This window comes from Chlamydotis macqueenii, chromosome 9, assembly GCF_036417535.1.
Source record: "Chlamydotis macqueenii isolate bChlMac1 chromosome 9, bChlMac1.mat, whole genome shotgun sequence".
NCBI lineage: Eukaryota > Metazoa > Chordata > Aves > Otidiformes > Otididae > Chlamydotis > Chlamydotis macqueenii.
The window spans coordinates 19,966,989-19,990,185 of NC_141564.1; the positions used below are offsets into that span (position 1 = coordinate 19,966,989).

At 45.3% G+C, this 23,197-nt stretch overlaps 1 protein-coding gene across 4 annotated transcripts in view; it reads right to left on the reverse strand.

The window, feature by feature from the left end:
- The window catches only part of KCNMB2 (potassium calcium-activated channel subfamily M regulatory beta subunit 2), a 147,117-nt gene that overhangs the window by 8,860 nt on the left and 115,060 nt on the right, over nucleotides 1-23,197 (reverse strand). For 3 of the 4 annotated variants that reach the window (XM_086754972.1, XM_086754974.1, XM_086754975.1), the window contains exons 2-3: nucleotides 6,490-6,600; nucleotides 148-318 (exon numbers count right to left, since the gene is read on the reverse strand). In XM_086754972.1, the coding sequence (XP_086611098.1) occupies nucleotides 148-318; nucleotides 6,490-6,600 (282 nt within the window). The remainder of the gene's footprint in view (nucleotides 1-147; nucleotides 319-6,489; nucleotides 6,601-23,197) is intronic. The other variant, XM_086754973.1, reaches the window with a different exon arrangement.

The following is a 23,197-nucleotide window of genomic DNA, read 5'->3' on the forward strand; positions in this document are numbered from 1 at the left end:
AACTCGCTTTCCCTGTAGTTATGGCAAATTTATACTGGGGTAAGGAAGCAGAGAATCAGGTCTACGTTGACCGAAGGAAAAACTATAAGCCACGAGAAGTCAGCTGGAGCAGAGAGTGTGAGATCAGGGTAACCATAATGAAATTACCTTTGCATGTAGGACCGCAGCAAGGTGATTCCCAGGAGAAAGTACATCATGATAGAGCACACCATCATGGCCAGCCCGAGGAGTATGGCCCGGTCTTCTCCGGCTTTTAGGGCTGTGACTGTTTTCCTTTTGTCCAGTAGATCATGATCCCTGATTTTTTGGTAAATATTTCTGAGGTTGAAAATAATACATTCTTATGTGAAGTTCATATTTAATCAATGAACCCACTACAGGGTGGGTAGTTCCACCTCCATACCCATCTCATGAGAGAGAAAGGCTTAAGGGTCCTCAGGTGTCCTTTTTCATTGGATTCACTCTGACCTGGTGGAAACATATTTATCTCCAAAATAAATTACAGCCATTTCTGAAAAGGTAAAAACCTCTTATAGCAAATAGAAAGATCAGACACTTGTGCCAGCTCAGTAAATCCTTCTTTGGTACAGCTTCATTGGCTCAGCTGAATTACACCATAAGTGAATTTCACATGTCAACTTAGGACACTAGAAGATGTTTAGGTATATGAGGTGTCTTTTCTTCAGTTGAATATGGTAACAGGTCTTTTGTTACCCTATACAGAAAATAGTCTGAAGAAAGTAGTCACTGAAATTATCTGAAAGGACCACGTTCTTTTTTGATTCCCTACAGGCTAATGATTTGGGTAATTTTCCACCGTGAGTGTGACTCAAAGCTCATGAAACAGTATGGGGATTTTGCAATTGATTTCTGTGGGTTTTTTGATTGGGAGCTTATTTACTTTATTTATAAAATAGCTTTCTAGAAGCCCAGTTACTCATTACAGTGAAAACCTTTGCAGAAAATTATCCACCAAAGCTATTTGTTCTGGGATTAAAAAAAAAGAAGATACAACAAACCATTCTCCCTTCAGCAGAGAGTCCTTTGCATTTTCTAACCATAAGTCCTTCTTTCATCTCCGAGCCTTTGATGATTCAATGGGTCATGAGGACACAATGGCGAAGAAGGAAATATTTGAGTACATTTCAAACACACTCAAACTTTGTGGGTTTAAAATGTACTTACAGACCTGAGGCTGGTCAAAATCTCCTGTGTTTTCTGTTACGGTTCTTTTGAATCATCCAGGCAGCACCCGAAGCATGTGAACCGCACACCTCTGAGCCCTGGCACCACCATAACATGGACATAGTAGGACACGTGGGAGAAGTTCCTCTTCTACTGTCTGCAAAATGGCAGGTGAGCAATATCAACATCACTTTGGGCTCTAGTAAACCCAGCACTCATTTAAGCTGAAACCACCAAGTGTCACTCAACCTTGGAAAAAAAGCACTGTGTGTCAGACCAACCATATAACTTACATTCTCCAACAGGGACAAAGAAATAAGAGTTAGGACAGGTGTAAAATCGTACATAGACAGAATAGAAACAAGGAAATAGGTTTAAACATAAACTCCCTGAAACTGGAATTGAATTTGTATTTAGATGGTGAGTCACAACCAGGAAAAGCACATATGCCGTGGGGTTTTACAGCAAATATTTTGCTCCGATGGTACTGCAGTCAATAGCCTCCCATACCTAAGACCCCTTGAGGTTTCTTCATCCAACTGTAATTTACATCTTTAGATGTTCATGGTTTCTCTTCAAAACCATTCTTTAATGCTTGTCAACGTTTTCCTAGTTGGAATTGAACTGGTAATTCAGCCTGTAAATTTTTTCTTTGGTGTTGGGGAGAAATAGTATATAGTGAACTGGCAGATGAAATTGCCTTCAAAGAAGTAATGCAGACTAATAATCTAATATTACTTTTCTATTATTATTTATCAAACTGTATTTAACTGTGAGAGCTGCTATTAGGATTTGCATCGCTCCCAAATGGAAGCAGGCAGGAAGGCAGAGATTGTCATGCAGTTCCAGCACATTAAACGACCACAAAGCATAACTTATGTCAGCGTGTAGACATAAAACAGAGACAGTGCAATCGCTCACTAATGTCGCCAGAGCAGCTAGAACATAAAAGGGATACAAATGGTCAATTTAAAAACAAATAGCTAATTGAGAATGGCTACAAATGCTTCCCATGTGGCCTTGAGCCAAGGAACGTGCAATGAGAGGTAAAAAAGGACGGGCTGAGGGGTATGTTGTGGAAATGATCTATCTGGCAGGTGACTGGCAAAGGGAAGGGTGCACGGTGACTGCCTGCCAGGCGGATCTCCCACACTTGCCTGCCATGGTAAACAAAGCTAAATAAAGCTCTGCCTCGGGGGTCATGCTCAGAGCAGTCCTTCGGTTGCTCTTTTGCAAATATTTGTTATTCCCAGCCCCAAACAACAGGAAAGTGGAAGCCCAGTGCACCTCACTGAGGGCTTTTTTCTCCGGAGTCCCTGCCAGGAGCCAGTCTGGTAACACATGCCGAGGCGTGTGGTGGCGTGGCACGTGCCAGCGCGTGATGCACCGGTCCTGACGCAGCCCACGAGACACGCTGAGTAACTGTTCCTCCTCCCGGCTCATGCCTGTGCCAGGGAGCTGCCAATTTGCTCTGTATGACGCTGGGAGCATCTGCTATTATCAGACTTCACATTTTTGCCCCCAAGAGCTCTGGTTTTGGGGGACATGATATGTTGTACAGAATATTTTGCCAGCAACAGAGCAGCCCTGGCATCTCCTTAGCTGGAGCAGCAGCGGTGGCCTGCACACGTGTGCATGCTGCTCCGTGGGAGGATTTTGTGTACATGTGAAGTTTTGGCACAGCCCAGGGACCTCTTTCTGCTCGGTGAGCTGGAATCATCTGTGTTTAGCCAGCTGATTTGGGATCCCAGAGCTGCAGAGCCACAATTAGCTGACTGCTGTGGTGTGTTTAAGTACAGGTTACTGCATCCCAGATGCTACTCATCCAGGTGACTCTGTCTAATACTCATTACCTGTGATAACTCCCCAGATACGACACCAAGGGGGGGGCTGTTTGTTTTTAAAGAAGTCCCAGCTGTCAGAACATGGGGTCTCTTTGCCCTGTGCAAAGACATTTAATAGAAAGCAAGCCTCCAAGGACAAAAGGTCTTTGCTTTCCTGATCGTTTCCAAACAAAAGTTCTCCCCTGCTAAATCTCTGTATGCCTTTGCCAAATTGCTCAGAGGACACGGGCTGGCCGCTCTACGCGGGCTCAGCTGCCAGAGAGGAAATCTCAGCTGTGACCGTGCCTGCTGGGGACAGAGCAGAGATTTCCCTCTCCATATCTCTGCACAGCAGCAGCACGGGGATCCCTCTGCAATGTGGTCAGCAGCTCCTTAAGTGATCTCCAGAGGAAGGCTTAGGGAGGACCTGTGTGATGAAATTAGGCAGCCCAGGTTACGTTAGTCAGCCTGAACATGAGACAGTCAAGGAGAATTACGATGCTGGTTTAAGCCTACTGGCCTTAATAAGAAATTCTAAGTCTTCTGTAGAGCTGGTCATATTTGCTGCAGTCAAGACCTTTCTTTGCCATCATGAGGGTCACGGCCTTTTAGCACGCAGTTATGCGAAGGACAAGGCATGCCACAAGCATCCTATGTGCTCTGTGCTCTGCTGGCGCAGGACTGCTCCACAGCTCCTGGGATACGCTCAATTTGTTGGCATGTGTTAGGAATGGTCCAGTGTACCAAGGGCTTGCAGCTGGGCACTGCCATGTAGAGCAGAAGAGGCTAAAGGTAGTGCTTCTTCTGACCCCGTACAACAGTTCTTGTTTTGCTCCAAAATGGGAAGATTTAAGAGCGCTGCAAAGGTGGTCTAGTTTCCTCCCTGGAAATCTAGAACAACCAGGCACCTGCAACTATTTTATTTTTTTAAAAAATATACACAAATTACCTATCCTCAAATTCCTTTCCTTGCAATGGGGACCATGGTGCGGCACGCAGGGAGACGCTGCCTCCTCCGGCACTGCGTGGTCACAGGGCTTGGCAGACGAGAATACCTGCCTGCCTGAATTATTCAGAGTGACTTTGAATTGTCATTCAGTTCTCTGATATCACAGTTATTATGCAGATGTCACTTAAATTACCTCATGTTGAGGTGTTTACTGATATCAGAAATCCTTGAATGCAAGGGTCAAAACACTTCCTGTGTCTTACTTGCAGAATTTCCAATGCTCAGGGACTTTTTCTACTCAGAAGCCAATTTCTTTACCTTTTTCTTTACAGGATATATTTAGCTGCATTTTTTTTTTTATTAGAGCTATGGCAACAGGAAATCTCTCTGGAGCTCTCACAAAATTCTCAGTGATGGTTGTAGAAGGATTCCTATCAATATGAACAGATTCCGTTCACTGAATTCCTTCCCTCTTCCCTGCCAAACCAGACTGAACTGAACCAAACCAAACCAGTGCTTTGCTCTTCTGAGCTTACAGTGTTGTGGAAAACAAAATTGACAGCTGAGAAAGAATGAGGTGTTGATTAGGTTTTCAAAGCCTAAAATGTGGTAGTTGGGGAACGGCAGATGCCTAAAACAGCAATGAAATACATAAATTTTGGGCTCGATTGTGCAAAATCAGATGCCTGAGAGACACTTTCCACCCAGGAGGAGGCAATTCATCCACAGCAAGTGACCCATCGCTGCATAGGGTGTTATTATGGTGTGAGCCCTCACAAGTCAGCAGTCATGCCATGTGTTAGGTGAAAAGTTTGCTGCCCCAGCTGACAACCTTCGTGTCTGAAGTTTAGAGAACAACAATTCCTAGGAAAGGGTCATTTAGGGGAAGTAATTTCTCTGAAATGCACCACCTGTTTGATATGGTGATGCTGCTGGTGACCTTACATGTGTTAAAATTACTGCCAGACGCTGTCGGACGAGTTTCTCCCACCCGCAACACTTGCTCTGTGTTCACACCTCTCTTCTGCAGTCCTGAGGCTGCGGTCAGCACTCTCCTATTTCCATTTTCTCTTCTTCCCTTTCCCTCCTGCATTTCATTAATCACTCACAGGGTATGAACAATTCCTTCTGTATGGCTCTGGAGGACCACCTGGGAAACTAACCCACCCGAAGGCTTGAAAAGGCACCTGACGTTACCACGGCTGGTGTGTGGGCACAAAGATACTGCTCCCTACCTCCCTATTTCTGCTGGCAGACAGGGACGAGCTCTGCCCAGGGTTTAAGCTGACCAGAGGCTGCTGAGCCCTGTTTAGCGCAGCGCTCAGCCCAAATTAGTAAGTCCCGCTGAAAGGCATGGTGTGAGCTGAAGGCCATGCTAAGCAGGAGCACATAGCTTCCAGCCAGCCCAACATGTGGGTGGATATCTCCTGCAAGTGCCTAACCTTGGACCATGCTGTCCAGGACAGTGTTTTAAGCAGGAGAACATTACCCTGGGGGAAATTCAATTAAAGAGGAGACTGACAGAAGTACAGGAGGCAGTTAGATAACTAGCTCCCACTGAAAGTCCATGGAAACCTGCTGCCAAGCTGGCCTTTGTGGCTTCGAAATATCTGCTTGGGATCGGATTATCAACAGAGCTGAACGCCTATGTAGCCTTTGCAGAAAAGTTCAGCCCATGGACCAGTTCCCTAAGGAGACCCAGTGTCCTGAGGGCAGCTCTGCCACCTGATCTCGTGAGCGCGTTTTCCCAAGCAGATGCCAGCAGTGATATCTCATTAAAATAACTGACGAGTGTGCTCTGCTAATTGGCATTGTAGAGACATTGACCTCTGTTTTTTGTCTCATCAGAGCCTGATGTTTTGTGATTACATTTAATAGTGACTACAAGGGGAACTGAAGGAGAGGAGGCAAGGGAGGGAAGGGGGAAAGAAAAGAAAGGGAAACGTGTCTGGTTGTGACAAGACAAGCTGTCCGGCAAATCTGACTACAAAGGAGAGAGATTTTGGAAGGATGAGCCTGAGCATTACTGGCAATTGTTCTTTCATCAGTGATATTTAACTTCTTTCATTCCCAACTGAGTGCTGCCTTTGTCTGCGGACTTAAAATTTCTCCTTCGCGTTCCTTCTCTTCTGTGTAATTCCCTGCTCCCCTGGGAGATCCAGTAACCCCGTTATTCCTCTGTCTCCTTCAGCCTTTTCCCTCCAGCAACACCACTAAAGTGGGCTGGTGGGCTACCAGTAATCACCTCACTTTCAAGCTGCTTGTCATCCCCCAGCCACTGTGCAGTGTATTGTGCACACGCTCATCCTCACACACATGTGCGTATAAACAGAAAACATCTCTGACAGCTGGATGCTCCATCCAGATGTGTAAAAGTTGTATAGGACAATTATTTGGGAGGGGTGAGAGGCAAGTTAGGGCCACCCTTTGCATCCCTCCTGCTTCTCCAGAGCCAGCACTAAAGAGGAGGTATAGGCTGCACTCCTAAAGATTCAAAACCTGTAGGAGACAATCAGCATAGATACCGTTTACCTTTTCTCATCATGTCTGTAAGATGTAGAGCTCCGGCCACTGGTCCAAATAAACATTTTAGAGGTTTGCCCAGTGTTGGCTTTGCTTGCTGCAGTGGGACGACGGAAGGACCTGGAGGAAGAGGGATAATTTTTGTCAGTGCCCATCCAACATGGCAGACCACGTTGTATCCAGCATACCAAATCCCCTGTGGCCGTGCCCAGTGTGGTCTGAAGATGGACCATTTCTTAACTCAAGGTGAGATGTAAAATAATGGGGATGACAGATCAGCACGTATGAATGAAGGATAAATCTCATTAGCCCCACTGGTAAAATGTGATCCTGCCTCATCAGGCTTAGCTACGCTCCACACCGCAGAGGATGTGCACCACGGACAAGAAATCACCAGCAGTTTAAGAAAAGGTAATAGCTGCATCCACGGTTCTTAGGGCAGTATTTTGGGGGCAAAAAGTGGGTATTGTTTAAGCAAACACATGTTCATTACAGCTTACTGTTGTACATCAGCTCTCAGTGCTATGAGGCTCTCAAGGAAGGTGTCTGAATGAGACACAAGTATGAGATATAATTGCAGTGGTTTTGTGGAAATGTAACTGATGTGACAAAGATATCTTCCCACAGAGCAATTACTGTCCCAAAGCCATTTGGCCAGACTGGCTAGATTTCTGCCCAGGGGCTTCTTTGTTTCACCGCAGGGTATGAGTCCTGCTGCCTTCTCTCAGGCTCTCATGGTCTTCTGAAGAGCGGAAAAGTCAAGAGGTCTCATTTTAAGGACTGGATGGATTTGAACACTGTACTTCAATTACATCTCACAGAATCAGAAACACAGAGTTGAAGTGATCTCAAGAAGAGCTGCTGCTGCTCTCTTGCCCTGATTCAAGGCACAGTCACTATATCTATGTTACTTGTAGGAGATTTGGTTACCCTAGATCAACTGAATGTGAAAAATCATCTTTCCAGATGGTAATTTCACTGCCAGGCTGGAAGCATAGGCTGTATTGGACCTGCCAGTGGGGCTACAAGCCCCCTTGAACTCTTCCTAATCTACTCTTGGTTATAGTGAGGCTCAGTTAAAATCCTGATCTCTGAGAATTAGGCCCTTCTTGGTGAGGGTTGTATTTCACGTTATTTCATGGCACAGCACTTTGTGCTTTTACTTCATTCAAAGAAAGGCTTAAGAAAAAAAACAAATATTCCAGATACCAAATACTTTAATGCCAAAGTTTTTCATACACTGGGGGCCGTTCTTCAGCTCACTGAAAAATCAATTTGGCTGTTGATGCTGTCGGCAGAGAAGGCACATGAATTCCCCAGTGCTCCTCACCTGAAAAAGTCTGTAATATCACTGTCTACATAATCATGCAAAGGGCTAATTTCAATATTTACATAGTGGTGAACCTGAGAGAATAGTTAAATCCTGTGGAGGTGGCTGCAGGGGAAGCCTGACATGGACAGGAGCCAAAATCCATCTGCATGCAGACAGATGGGTGCCAGGGGACCGGGCTCTCCATCTGGAGTCAGCCCAGAGCCTCACCACGGACTCCATGGCACAGACTCAGCCAAACTCACAAACTGGGCAAATTGGTGACCCCGTCATCTCCTCCCTGCTGGCATCCTGCTGCTCCCTGTTGCTGTGACGCTCAGAGAGGCTGGCTCAGGACCGGGGCTTGTAGGCAGGGACCTTGCTTGAAATAACAGACAGTAGTAACTGGCGAAGCTTTTGTGCTGCATTCATGCACAGCAAATTGGACAAGAAGGTGGCCCAAAAGAAGGGAGGCAGGAGGTAATCTCTCCCAGCCCTTTCCCTGACTCTGTGGTCTTCACTGCAGCTCTGAGAGCCAAGAAAAGTCTTTTCGTTCCTTACAGCCACTGTAGTTCAGTATTGGAGATTAAGCAATAAGATGCGCTTCCTCCCTGAAATAACTAGTTTAGGAGGTGAAATAGCAACTACTAGGATCTAATCAATACAGCCACCAACTAAGAAGTGTTTTTATAGTGATCAGGGCCAGAAATTTGTGTCACAGTGCCTTGGGTCTAATCCTCACTCTGGTACGTAAAATTGGACCAGCACTACCCCAGACAGCACAACAGTGATGGCCAAACCTGCGCCGAATGAGTTGGTGCTTCTGCCTCGAGCAATGCAACCTACCTAAGGGCCTGGAGGCCACACTGGATATTGGACCGAGGCCTGTCCAGGGCTGAGCCCCTTAATGCTGGAAAATAAAATTGTATATATATATCTCTATATATTTAGGATGTCACAGGCATAGCAGGAAAGCCTGGCAGGCTGTGCTGCCACAGCCTTAGCAGTCCCAGAGCCATCAGGAGATGGTGGTGAATACTATTAGAGAGTCTGTTCTTAATTAAGCAAAACTCGGGCACATGTTAGAGGTGATCAGCAGCTTCTGCCAGCTGTCTGAGTGGACAGGGACACCTGGGCAGCACTGCCCGGGCAGGGCAGGCAGTTTCACAAGTTCCAGAGGAAATTGCAGGAGCACTAGCGGGGCAAGAGCTCGGTGAGAGGGGCTGTCCCACTGAGGGGGTGCCAAGGGAGGAAAAGGGTGTTGTTCTTCCCCTCAAAGTCAGAGTGTTTTCAGACTCCCTTATAGTGCCAGTGCCCTGGGGCAGTCCATATGTGATAGCATTGATGCCGCCTGCTTCATCGGTTGGGCAGTCCAAGCTAACCATCGCTATTTTACATACAATTACACACCTAATTTTGTGTTAAATGGTTACACTGATGACATCACAGCAGAGGTCAGATGTAAGTGACTGAAGCCCATGTTTCCTTTAGATGGGCCTTAGCTGTAAGGTAAGAGCCTTTTGCAGAACAGTGACAACACAAACTTCCCAAGACCCTCCTTTGAAGGCCTTTGGAGGACTTGTAAGTTGGAAAGGTTACAACCTACACAACCACGTCCTGCTCCACTGGGTCAGTTAGCAAACTCCCATGCCTTTCTCCTACCCTGAGTTAATCCCAAGGCAGGATTATGAATCCTGTTCCTCTCCTGTCACCTCTCTCTTTTCTGAGAAGACAAGTAGCACTGCTTTCTTTTTGCCCATTACCTCTCTGAGTAAGCTGCTGGCAACATATTTTTATCACCAACACGTCATCAGCCTGTGAAACTCATTACTGCAGGATGTCAGCCTGGCATTTAGAGTAAGAGTGGATTGTGCTATTGCATGAACAGACGGAGCACCTAAAGTCATGACAACACCTGTTAAAAAACACAGTTTAGAAGAGGTGCTTAAGCTGCTTTTTGCCTATCAGGAGTCTGTAGGGAATATTCTTACAGGGCACGTTACCAGCAAACAGCTGTACTTGATGGGGCTTTTGCTGTGTACTCTCAGAGTCACTGGGCTGGACCCTGTGCTTTCTGCTCAACTTCGCCTGAACGTTGCTGTCTCCTTTGTTATTTACCCACTGTGGCATCAACACAGCTCTCTCTCGGCGCGGTTGCCACAGAGACAGGCAAGGAGGCCCTGCTTTGTTTTTTACAAAACATGTCTCATTCTTGGCATTTGGGTCTATTCTGAGTAAACACACAATGTTTAAGAGAGAAATGCAGAGTAAAAAGTGCACAGTCTCCTACAAATACATGTACACTCGTGCCCAGAGCTCAGGGCATGTCAGAGCTCTGCACTGGCCAAGGAGCAGCTCTAAGGGCCCATGATGCTGACACAGCGGGTCTCCTCGAGGCTGACCCACTCCTCCCATCTTCCCCCTTCTCTTGAACATTATCTTCTGGTGAGTTTTACGGACCTCACTAGAAAACCTGCCAAAGTTTGCACTTTTTCAGCCATTGCAAGATGAAGACTTGAGAAGTTCTTACAAGATTAGAACTGCTCTGCCCCATCCTGAGGAACATCAACAGCAACCACCTGAGAGAGGACTGCAGCATGAAGAAAACATGCTGGGGCAGCATTTGCTTTAAATTGCTCCAAAAGAGATATAATTCTGAGGATGAATCTCAAAATCCTTATCTGGTACCTTGGTTACTATGTTACGTGCTCTGTTGTCCTCACTTTCACCCTGGGCTGGCAGCTTTCCTTCCTCAGGCTTCAGTTTATGTCACGATTTATATGAAATGTCCCTTACCTCTCGGCCACCAGATCTGTGAACAGCCAAAGAGGGATATTGTGGACCACGTTTTTAGATGGAAAGCTGAGTTTTATATGTGTGTTTATTTGTAATTGCCTCTGTTTATGTTTATGTTTATGTTAATCATAGGGTCTCTGAGAACTTGGAGAACCATTTATGGCACCAAACAATCAGCTTTGCTCCCCTTATGGCATTTCATTTCCTGGGCAACGTGGGCACTGTAAAAAGAGAAGCACTTGCATTAATTTTGCCTCGTAAAAGACACTCTGAGTCATCAAAAGTCAACAAAAGCTAAACATTCACCCAAAGATATAATCACCGACCTCTTAAGCTCTGTCTGAATATACCTGCGTCCTGCACTGTCTATGCTGCCAACTGCTTTGGATGCTTCATCCCAACATTTCCCAGCCAGAGGATTCATTTGAACCTCGAGGCAGTTCGCTGCGAGCCCTAAAGTTTTCCTCCTAGTCCATCTTTAACCTCTCTCTGTACCACAACACAGTGGTCAGTGCCAGTTCCCCAGACAGGGCGGCCGCTGTTGAGTGATGGGAGATATTTGGTCTCTCTCATGGGTGGAGAGACCACTGCCATGGCAAAAGGAATAGGCTGAAACCAGGCATCAAAGGCAGCCTGTAAGGGGATGGTGGTTCACTCTGAGGTGAATTCACTGAATATGGACAGTTAGACTTTATGCCCCAATATGTCTTACTCATGTCTATGTCTGATGATAGTTTGTTTTCCTATAGCCTTGCTGAGCCAGAAAACAGGGTTTTGTGTGATGAAGGATGGGAGAGAAATAAAATAGCCTGAATAGCTTGAGTTTCTGATAGGAAGTATAGCTTGACTGCCAAATAGTCTGGCATTCAGGTGCCTTAGTACATGGAAGTTTCCCAGGCAGAGTGGCAGAGGTAACTACTAAATTAAGATGCTCCTGTCTGATTTAGGAGATGATCCAGGGGAGTTTTCTAGTCCTAGTATTAAAAGAATGTAAGAGCTGGACCCAAGACTAAAACCACTGCCTGAAATTTCTGACTCCTAGGTATGGTCCCTGGCAACATGAAGGGGAAGCAGAGCTACATCAGGGAAAGGGTGAGGAGAACTCCAATTGGGTGGAAAAAACTGCTTGGGGTATCTGAGTGAGACCTGCTGTGGCTGTGGTGTGACACGAAAGCCCCAATACACATGTATCAAGGGAGGTTTCAAACCAGAAATCAGGTGAATCATCTAGCTGGCAATTCCCCTGTTCTGACAGAATTCAGAAGGCAGTGTTTCTTGCGTAGTCAAAACTCCTGTTTTCTCTGCTGGTCTCCATCTGAGCACAGTATCTGCTTGCCCTAATCCCACTTGTCTGTGGCGATAACAGATGAACAGCAAGCATGGACCAAGAACAGCAATAAGCTAACTCACAAAAGAAATGCATCTGTATTAGCAGAAGACAATTACCACTTAGGGAACATTTAATGCTCTGCCAGCAGCAACACCAAATTGGGAAGCAGCAACAGCGATATCAAATGTTGTATTTCTGCCTCATGACCGGACTTTGCTGTACTGCGAGTTAATGGGCACAGTGCAGGACAGAGCGACATAAATAAGTGTTCTTGTTGGAGCATCTCAGGAGCTCTCCCTGTACTAACTGACTAATTCAACTGGCAGATGACCTTGAATTTGGGGTTCCTCATTATGGAGGGGGAGAAATGGACAATGGGCAGCTGGTGTTAATGTACTGACAAGAGTTTAGGAAGACTGATGTCTAATGAGGCTTCATTAATGAACTCACCTCTATTTCTGGCCCTTCTTCTAAATCTTCCCAGAGCCTAGAGCTCAGAGCTGAGCTCTTCATCTAGTGTTTGAGTTGAATGACGTAGACACCCTAGACGCAGGGCAGTCTTGCTGGGCTCCTATGGTACAGGCATGTTTAAGACATCCCATGTCCAAAGGAGCTGCCAGTGACAACTGAAGCTATCACATGGGGATCCAACTTAGCTGTCTGCAAAACATAGTGGCATTTGATTTTGTTTTCAAAGGCAAAATTTATTTTAACTTCAAGTCATCCTTTATGATAGTTAATTCATTCTCCCCAGCATACACAGGAGTAAGAGATTAAGAACATATACCTCTTTTCTACATGATAATCTTCAATATGTTTACCCTTCAAAATCAAATATTCCAAAGTAACCTTTAAATCTTCCGTTTCCATCTCATGACATTTTTAATCCAGTGCTGGCTTTCTGTGTTTTGAAAAAACTTTCAAGCCTTGCCATTTAATGATGTCTGTCACCCCAAGGCTTCCTCTTTCCCAAGAGCAACCTGCCTAGTACAAATCTGAGTAGCCCACACAGCGACGTTGTAGACTTTGTAGTCTTTATTCTTCCCAACCTTTTTAACTTTAGCTTCCTTCTCTGCTTTTTCTTTTATTTTCTTTTTTTTCAACAATGCTTCATCCTATACTTTATTATCCCCATGATGACTTATTTTGCTCAGCCTAGCTGCACAATGTTAGTCTGAATTATTCTGATTTATCTGATTGAAACAGTAACTTTTTGAAGAAATTCCTGTGTCCCCAGGTCAGCTACAAAGGAGGGAGCTACTGTCTCTCATCACAAGAAAGAGTGTCCCAGCTTCTCTTCTTTGGTGACCTTCTGGCCACCTTGAAGCAGTCTGATAGTACGGTCTCAGCTTCCTCATGGGATGTGCTAGTCCCATCACTGTACCTGGAAGAGGACATTTCCAGGCCACATCCAGGTAGCATCTAGTGAAGACTCAGCCCTTATTACCATCCTCACGTTTTGGTGTGGCCAAATTTGCAATCCAAGCACGAGCCAATGCCTCTCTTGGCATGTAGCAGTTACCAAGGACCAACGTTTGTAAGAAACAGCTGAGGATAATTGTCCCCTTTGCCTGTCAGGACTCTGCAAATGTTTTTATCTTTCTGTGCTGAATTTGAATTTACGTAGCAAGCGACACGTTGGACAAGCACTATATTCATCATCTCAGCAGCTCTCTGGCTTTGGAGAAGGGCACAACCCCTGTAAAATGGGCTGGCTTTGGCAGGGCAGCAGTGGCAACCACTGGGTCACCCCCCCCCGCAACCCCCCGCAACATTTTGCACGTCAGTTGAGGCAAGAGAGTTTTATGGAGAGATCTGCTCTGTCAAAGACCAGGTAGCATTACACAGATGTGGAAGGACGCTGGGGGTGAGAACGAAGGCAGTGAAAATACTGCACTATCTCTGTTGACGCTCTCCCTTAAATCTTAGCACTCTTCTCTGTAATTGCAGAAGGGTATATCACCTTAGGTGTTGCGCTGCACCAGAAAAGCTATATGGCCCTGGAGCAGGCTGGCTGGCTAAAAGCACATGGGTGGCAGTGAAGATGCTCTGTGTCTTGCAATCGTGCTGTGATAAACCCAATGGGAGACAGAGAGATGGTGAGAGAAAGGAGACAAAGTGGATGATCACTGCTGCATTGCTCCTCCACTCCTGAGGCTGGGAGGTGTTTCCAGCTCTAGCTCCACGTTGAACTCCATCTCTTTGATGGCCATCAGGAGGGAATGACCTTCTCCCCAGCTGAGATTTTGTGGGTACCCACTTGATTAGATCTTAAAGGAGGCTCTTTTGGATACTAAAAAGACTATTTTTCAGAATAATTGGTTGCATAGTGGGAGCTGGATATCTCTGACTATGCTGAAGTGAAAGGGTTCTGACCTTGCACCACTGTCATCTCAAGGCCCTGGAGTTTACACCCCAAACTGTGAAGTAACAGAGTGCTGGCACAGGTGATGAACAGAGGCACAGAGGCTGCTGAGACTTGGACAAAGTCTTCCAAGGAAGTCTGTGATGGATGTAGCGGAGAAAACAGCCTAAAAGATGGTGGACAAGCACCTTCCACCCAGAGAGAAGGGAGGAGAGCCAAGACACATACATTTTCCCAAGTTAGAGAGCAAAGGCAGAGCCTTGCTTTGGGGAAGCACCAAGTCCAATCCATGGGAACAGCCCCTCCAGCTCCAGCTTTGTGCCTCAGCTTTACACCCCTCCAGAGAAGGCGTGATCTGAGAAGTACATGGCTTTTAAATATCCCTGAAGAGAGCATTTCATTTCAGGAAAGCAGTGCTAAAACCCTGATGGTGTGTTTGCAGGCGCAGGGAGAGGAAGAGTGATGCTCTGCTAGGGACAGGGAGGGCACCAGCAGCCCTTAGGGAAGCCACTGAGAAGCAGCAGATCACAGGAGCAGTGTGGCTGGGGAGAGAGGTGAGAGCAGAGAAAGATAAACAGACGCAGAGCAGCACCCAGAGGAAAAGCACAAACAGCCAAGGCAGATATGGCGGGGGTGGTTTTTCCCCCACCTAATTCCTTGAGCGGGTCAATCATCTTTTATCTCCTCTGAGTCAGTCCCCGTGCCATGGAGAGCACCAGCTGGAACAAAGCAAAGGCAGAGGCGAGCTAAAACTACTGCCCAGCGGGGACCGAATGCTCTGGCACTATTTATTTTTGAGTCCACATTTGGATTAGCTGTGAAGAGCTGTGTGGATAAGCAGGCAGGCAATTACAGCTGGGACGTGCTGCTCATGAATGGAAACAGCTCCAATCTGCTCAGGACATATTGAAATTCTAATTCAGTTAGATTCCTTTAGTTACAGCGCTCATCACAGACACTAAAAGAGATGGGATTAAAAAATAAATACAACTCTTATGTTGCCTTTGGTCTGCCTTTTCTGCTCCCTTTTTCCCCGACCCTTCCCAAATTTTAGCTGTTGTTTGACTTTATTTTCTGTGGCAAAACACAGCAGTCTGCATTTAGTCTGCTCGTTAATTTTTACAAGAATCTAGCAAACCACAGCTGGCTGAACGCGTGCACTGCTAACGGGTGGGCAGCCAGCACGGGCACTAGACCGCTGCTGAGGTTTCACGTGTCACATCTCACTAAAGACCGTTACCCAGAGATGTTTGTTATTACTGCAAAAGTGCAGGTGCGACACTGAGGCACAGAGCAATGAGGCTATTTGCGCAGGCTCTTCACTGGCTTCATCCCCAGTTCAGACCAGTGCTCAGGTCCACCAGCCTGCACAGCTCCCCCAGTAAGCAGACTGGCTTCCTGCTTCTGGTATTGGTGTAAAGGTACTTTGGCATTGCAGGCAACTGCTTTTGCACTGAGTTGTGTGGGTAAGTTAGGAAAAGATCTGATCTAAAACAGCAGCCAGGGAAGAGGACTGGGAGCACTGGATCAGGCCTGCCGGTGTGACCTGGCAGTTGAAGCAAGTTACTTAATGACGTGTGGTTGAGTTTCCCTGGCTGTCAATGAAAGACGTTACGTGAAACCTGCCAGCTTATGCCAGAAACAGTGAGTTGAGATCTAAATGTCTGAGTTCGCCAGATGGGAGGAACGAGAGGAGTGTGAGCTCAAGTCTCCAGCTGCCCGATGGTCATGTTTCCCTTATGACCAGTCCCTTGGATCTGCTGGAAGATCTCCAAACCCAGACCGATGTGTACAGGCAGGTTGTGAATAGTACCGACCACATCAGCTCATAAATCTGGTTATGACAGACACTGGGTAGAGATTAGTTGCCTCCCTTGAAACTCAGAAATGGGATTGATGGGGAAAGACAGGTATAATATCTCCATCCTACTGATATGACTGAGGCACGGAGCTGTGAAATAAGCACCTCTGTGGTAAAAGCAAAGACCCAGTTTGGATCCCATGAGCATCTTTGCTCTTTGTCTTGTTACAAAAGGATAAATTTTGCAGCATTAACACTCTGCAGTGGCTCCTTATCCTTTCAGGACACAGACTTCACCATCTGCAGCCCTCTTAGTTGACTATGATCAACTGTTGTGTCAAACCAGAATTTTGTGCCCAAGTGCTGTAGAAAACCAGACTTTTTTTCCTGCATACATTTCACGTAATTTTCACAGAACTGAATATTTTAAGTGTCCTTATTTTTTAAAAATGTAATTCTGTAGAGGTAGCTTCCTACTGGCTCTTGAGTCTAAGTTGTGTGCAATATAGGCGCATCTCAGGGGACTGCTGAACTCATGCATGTGCTCTCTGGAGCGCCCTGTTTGCTTTGTCCACTGGTAAAGATCACCAAGCCACATATTAGGGACAGAAGCCTACTGCATGACTGGAAAAGCAATGCAAAATCCTAATTCTTACAGGGAAGGTGCATGACCCAGAGAACAATTACCAGCATAAGAAGAAGGAAGTGTTTCTAATGCATTCATTTGTAGTTAGGACACAGATCAAATCCAGTCTGATGAGCAAGAATGGGAGAAAGTAAGAAATGAAGTGGGTTACAATAAGGCAGAGTATTAGAAAGACAGGGAACACAACATAAAAGATAATGGTCATATGCACACACGAGAGAGTAGGAACGGCTGCATATTGCAGAAAGGTAATAATGAAATCTACAGAAGCAGCAGTATGAAGTGGATGCTGAGACGAGGCTGATGAGCCAGGCTTATTACAGTTCTACACCACTCTGTTAGGTTGAAAATCAGCGTAAGCACTAAATCACCTGCTTTGTGGATGAGTTCAGTGCATGATACACTGGATGATACAGATGCAGGTTTGGCCTCCTTAGAAAACCAAGAGCTTGAGAGCTCATTAATCTCTTTATAGACGTGTTCTTGTAACATACTTTTTAGCATAAACCCTATTTTTCTTAAGAGTCAGGAAAAAAGATAATGAGAAAGAACAAAAGCAAAGTCTCTCTAAGAGCAAACAGTGCACATATGCCCTCTGTGCAATTTTGAACCAACAAAGAGAACAAAATCTCTGCAGTCCTCTGAGGCCAGCAGAGCACTCCGAACAGTGAAGGGGTGATGTCCATGAAACAAAAACCCAATGTACTTTGGTCTCAAAACTGGTCTAGAAATGAAAACAATGGTAGAAGTGGGCACAGACATTTCCATTCCTCATGTGGCAATAATCTATATTAATTACAGCAAGCGTCCATGTTCGAACAATGTCACTGCAGTGCTATTACTGTTGAAGAGTATTGAGTTTCCAAAGAGGTGAATGTCTCTTTCTCTCCCTAATCATGATTACTTGGCTTAGTACTGGGACTAAGCTTTTATTTAACCAAGATAAATGGCTGTTTCCAAAAGCAGCAAGTTAACACTATGCATCACATTATTACTCTCTTCTCAGATTTCTTGCCTTGTGTGCTATTTTACTCGGCTGCCAAACACAAATAGCGATAAGAATAGGAAGGAGGAGCTGTGCAGGATCCCATATGGATTAAAGATCAAATAAATAAATAAATCTGTTTTTGACCCATTACTTCATCCTATTCTGTGCTGGCATTTTCAATCAACATAACATAACAATATTATTTTGTCCTATAATTTCCTTTTCTTGAAACACCAGCACCCACACCACATTTTTGCAGACACCACCAGCCTATCTGACTCATATTTTGTTGCTTTCTGTTTGGAATCCCTGTGTATCACTTAAGCTTATGTGCCAAGACTGTAGGTTAACATTCAGAAGAGCAGATGGGGAATTAGAGGCAAAACTTCTGTCAATGATAACAGGACTTCCATGCTTCGTTTCCCATAGGGCACAGCGAATATTTTCCTTTTCAACAGTGCAGGGCAAAACTGCCTTAAGAAACTGGTGGCAGCAAAACTGTGTGCTGGCAACACACTGAAATCGTCAGGATGCAGAAATAGATTTTCGGCTACTGAGCCATTTGTAGGAAGTTATTTTGTAGTAGCTCCTGGAAGATACCCATCTCAGTACAGAAGTTCAAGTGCAAGAATTGCCTTTCTAGCAAAGTCAGTCAGAGGGCCGGCACTGGACATCTCCCAGGGCCAGGGGTCCGGTTTTTGATGACCAGGGCAGGCTGCAGGTCCAGGAGAGGTCCTGTCTCATGTCCCTAAACTCTGCAAATCCCGTTATTTCAGTGGCCATTCACCTCCCTGCTCCTCCGCCCTGCTGCTGGGGAAAAGAAGGACTTCACAAATTGGGAAGTCGTTCTTCAGCTGTAGGCACAAAACTGCTCATCATCGAGGAGCGACAGTCAGACGAGAGTCCTATCTCTGTCTTGGATATTAAGACAAAATTCAGTGTCCTAATGCACCAGATGTCACAGGAGAGATTAAAAGCAGATTCTGGCTGCTAAAATGTCCATTGAAGACGTGCTAGAGGCCTGCCCAGAGAGCTCGAGCTCGATCCCACCCTTGAGTGCCACGTAGATGGGATTTGTTCAGAAAATTACTACCAGCTACAGCCTGCACCATCTTACCTTCTCTGGTCTTTTTCTATAAAGTATCCATCATTTGACCAGCCTCCACCCACCTTCTTCCCAACAACGAAAGGCATTTTGATGCTGCCATTAACAAAACAAGGGAATAGACGCTGAAAATCAGGACATGTGGGTTACATCTGTATTCTCTGCTTTTTAGGGCAGTTTAACAACTGCCTGTTAATTTTCACCCTTTTTAATGCTTTTGTGAAAGCTCTTCTTGCCTCTGTCTCTCTTAGGAATCCCTGAGCCCCAGTAATCACGTGAATTACATGCAAATCAAAATGCAGAAAAGCTGTGTTTTCACGCTGACCTTGAAATCTCGAAGGCCATTTCCACATCCCATGGGACACAGCGGGTGCGTAGCTCATTATAAAGGTGTTTTACAGCAGTTTGTGACTGAGGAGGCTGCTAAGGTAAGTTTAACCAAAAGTGTTTCTTGTATGTAGATATTCTCAAGATCCTATCTTGCAACCAAAAGGTGGCATTTGAATTTTTCAATATGTATTTCGTCCAGTTTAAGCAAACATACCTGTGGGAAATCTTGGGAAGGCACCAGCTCACACCAGGCAGGTGGCTTGGGCTGGCCCTGTTGTAACACTCGCGTGCCTCTTGCTGCAATACAGTGTAGTAGGTACATAAAAGCTGGTAGCCTTCCTCCTAATGTGTTCAGAAGGCTTTCCTTCCATTTTAATTTGATAGGAGTAATTCAATTACAGAAAATACTGTCAGAGGCTGCTGTAGTACAGACTGCATTTTTATTTCATAGGGTGTAAAATGTAACTTTCACCCCCACCTGTTCTTCTTCCTTACACTGGAAATGCTGTCATCAGTTCCCCAGCTCAGCTTTTTTTTTTTTTTTTTCCGTTTAAAGCTCATGTAAAAGCTTAATGAATCCTATCACTTCATTGCTCTTTGATATGTACTTCAGAAGAGACCGAGTACTTGATTCTTGTCTTATTTACACCAGTGAGGTCAGGAGCTGGATGCAGAAGCAAGCGAAGGGGTAGTGCCAGAGCAAAGGCATTTCTTCAGTTTGCTGTGGTCCCTTGGGGAATCCTACCAGCTGGACTAATGTTGGGTGCAATTTAAGAAATACTCTCCTTAAACTGGCAGGAGGTTCAGTATCCAAATATAATCCCTGTTGAAGGAATGATCAAAAAATGAATTTTGACCTTCATGCAGCAAAAAAAAGAAAACCAACCGATTTTTCAGTATCTGTAAAGATTTAAAGGATGATGTGGAACATTTTGTCCAATAGTATCTTTTTGATTTCTTCATACTGTTTGTATTTGTTTTTACCTTTTGCCACAATGGAAATTCAAGACCAATATTCAATCAAAGTCAAGTATTTTATTGCCTTTCCACGCAAACGCCTGAGTCAGATCCTTAATCTGTAACACCAGCAGCACTGAGAGTAGTGGATCTGTAAGTACAGGGAAAATCAACCTTTTGCACTATAGCCAAGGAAGAGCTTTTTCTTTTTTTTCTTTATCCTGGCAGAGTCGTTTGCTATCAGAACATGTTACCGTCAGAAGTGATCTGCTATTGGTGCCTTACAGCTACTGGGAAGCGTTGCTACTGGAGTATTTCAGTTGCCAGAGCGCTCCCCAGTCAGACCAGTTTGCTAGTACAAAGTTCTGAGCTCACAGTGGGAGCCCTGCTAACAAATGTGTTTACCAATTGGGAATTGGCAATTTGCTTCCTCGCACTCAGGCGCAGAGAAAAGCAATGTTTATTTAATCTAGAGGGTGGGAAGCTGGGGTGGAACACAAATGACCTCTGTGCTTTTCCAGCTTCCCATTATGCCCTCAGGAATTTTGCTTTTCTTCTACCACCACCATGAAAACTCTCACTTCCTTCACTGCTGCTGCAGCAACAGTGCTTTCATCAGTTAGCTCCTTCTGGGGCTTCCTACTCCCAGCCTTCATCTGACATGAAGGTGACCACAGGGTGACAGAAGATGCTCACCCAGCTCATTGCCACTGCCAAGCCTACCGCAGGAGGCCAACGCTGGCGTTAAGGTGGTGGGAGAGGAAGGACTGACCAGCAGGCAGCACACCCAGTTTTGTTTCTGCAGGTTTTGATGCACAAAATTAATTTTGTGGGGTATGCAAGTATTGGACATTGGCCACTGAGCAAAGATATCCCTGTGTGTGTTCTTACCCCGTACCGTGCAATAAATGACTGACCTGTAAAGCCCAGTCGGCTTCAGGAGTGCCCAGGCCCCGCTTTCTGCTCATCTCTACAAGAGCATAGCCCCAGCTGTAAGCTTGGCAGTGCTTGGAAGAGTACCAGCAGCTGCAATAAGTAACTGACAGTATTTCCTAAGCATCTGTATTTTCACTTCCATGGAAAACACGGAGCTGATCTAGGAGTACTTCATTTGGGAGCTGTAACTCAACTGTAGTGAAGAGCAGCACTGGAAGACCACCTGTGGATTTCAACAGATCAAATCTCCCGTAGTTAGACTAAACGTTGTAACACTGCACATGGCTGCTGATTTCAGGTTTGCTAATTTGTAAAACAATGTGGAGAAGATGCTGCAGTTGTGAGTGGAGGAGCTGAATTATAGGTACTTAGGCAGCACTGTAGGGACATGAATTCCGTTTATTGCACAAACCTGCCTCTATAATTAATAGAAATAGTAACATTTCCTTGCTCTGTTTTCATTAATTCAGACTGATAGCTTTGGAAGATCAGCATGGAAACACATTTTAGAAGAACAGGAGAGAACCAGAGGACTTTCTTGGCTTTTCAGCATCACTCCAGATCTCATTCTTCAATGTGCAAGGAGCAAAATTACTAGCAATGCTCTGTGTGTAACAGGCCATCTGTCACTGTAATTGTAGCCCTATTTTATTTTTCCCTGCTTCTGGGAGAAAAGAGCCAAACTTCCCTAGCTGCCTGCCTGAACTGAACATTACGGAATGTATTTTAAAACCTTGAGAAACAGTCATAGCTGGTCCAAATTCTGCTCAAACCCCAGCAGCTCTCTAACACCAATGCTGGCACCTCCCGATAAAAGCTGGCTTCAGGGTTTACCTAATAAGCTGCCAATGATCTGAACAGCCAGGTCTCCTTTAGCGGGAGTTTTATAGGCCTTTCCCCCTCTCTTAAGAAGCATAAATGTATCAAGGTTTAAAATTGGGCTTTATTTATCTTGGTGGTATAGTATGATATTGTTCCCGCAGAAGCACTGGCGATGCTTTATCGTGGTGGAGAGGAGAGCACGGCGTGAAGCAGAGCTGATGCATGAGCCAGCTTAGCCATGGCTGGTAACAACCAAAATATGGCAGTGGCTTCCATCTAGGTGTTATTTTATTATTTTAGGTGCTTCAGGGACTGGAAGCAAGGAATGTCCAGAAATGAGCATGAAAAGTAGACAGCTACGTGAGGGGTTCTTCACCTCTCCTGGGGGAAAGCTTTGCCTCCCAGCCCTGTTCCTCTCAGGGTCAGAGGCACAGGAACAGGGATGTCAGAGATGACTTATTATTCATTAAAAAAAATTAATCTTAATAGCTTTCTAACATGAAGTAGGTACCAACCACTGAACTTTATTGATATGACTCCTTCGCCAAATGTAATGCGATTAAACAATTGGATTTCATTACATATATTGACACGGCGTCAGTGACAATTTCCATTCTCCCTATTATTTCTATAAATAATCTGCCATAATTAGAAAATATGAACGTGCTAAGACCTCCATCAATTCTTCCCTATAATAATCTAAGAGCTGGGCAGATGTTTATTAATACCTTGTTACACTGCGTTCATCAGCTGTTACCAAGAATAGAAAGGCTGAGACCTGATTTTACGCTGAAGGTTAAAAAAGAGCAGATCTGGCTAAATCTTGGCTTCTGGTTAACTTTTTGACAACATCTTGTTTTTTTCATCAAAACACTTTTAAAATTTTAACCTCTCTCTTCCCCTCGGTGTCCTTTGGACCATGTATGAAACTCAACAGTGTTCCCTCCCTCCAGCACTGAATTCAGCAGTCCTTCAGCTGCATCCTGATATCCATTTTGATTCCAGTGGAGCTGAATTACCTCAGCTCGTGACCTGCCCTCTGCTTCTCCCTCCTGGAAGGTATTTAAGGAGCAGCGGTGCTGGATGAGACCCCAGGTCCACCCCGTTTGGTGCACTCTGATGGGTGCTTGGGATGGATGCGAGGAACAGCACGTACGGATGGACCTGCACCAAGCCGCGATGGGTGCTGTGACCAGTCTGTGAGACCTCACGCTCCCTCCTGGGATCTTGTGGTTGGCGGGTTTCAGACCTAGTCTAACCTATGTCCCAAGCCATCTCCCATTGTCACCTTCACTGGGTCTTCTGCTGAAATGCTCCATAATTTACCTATGT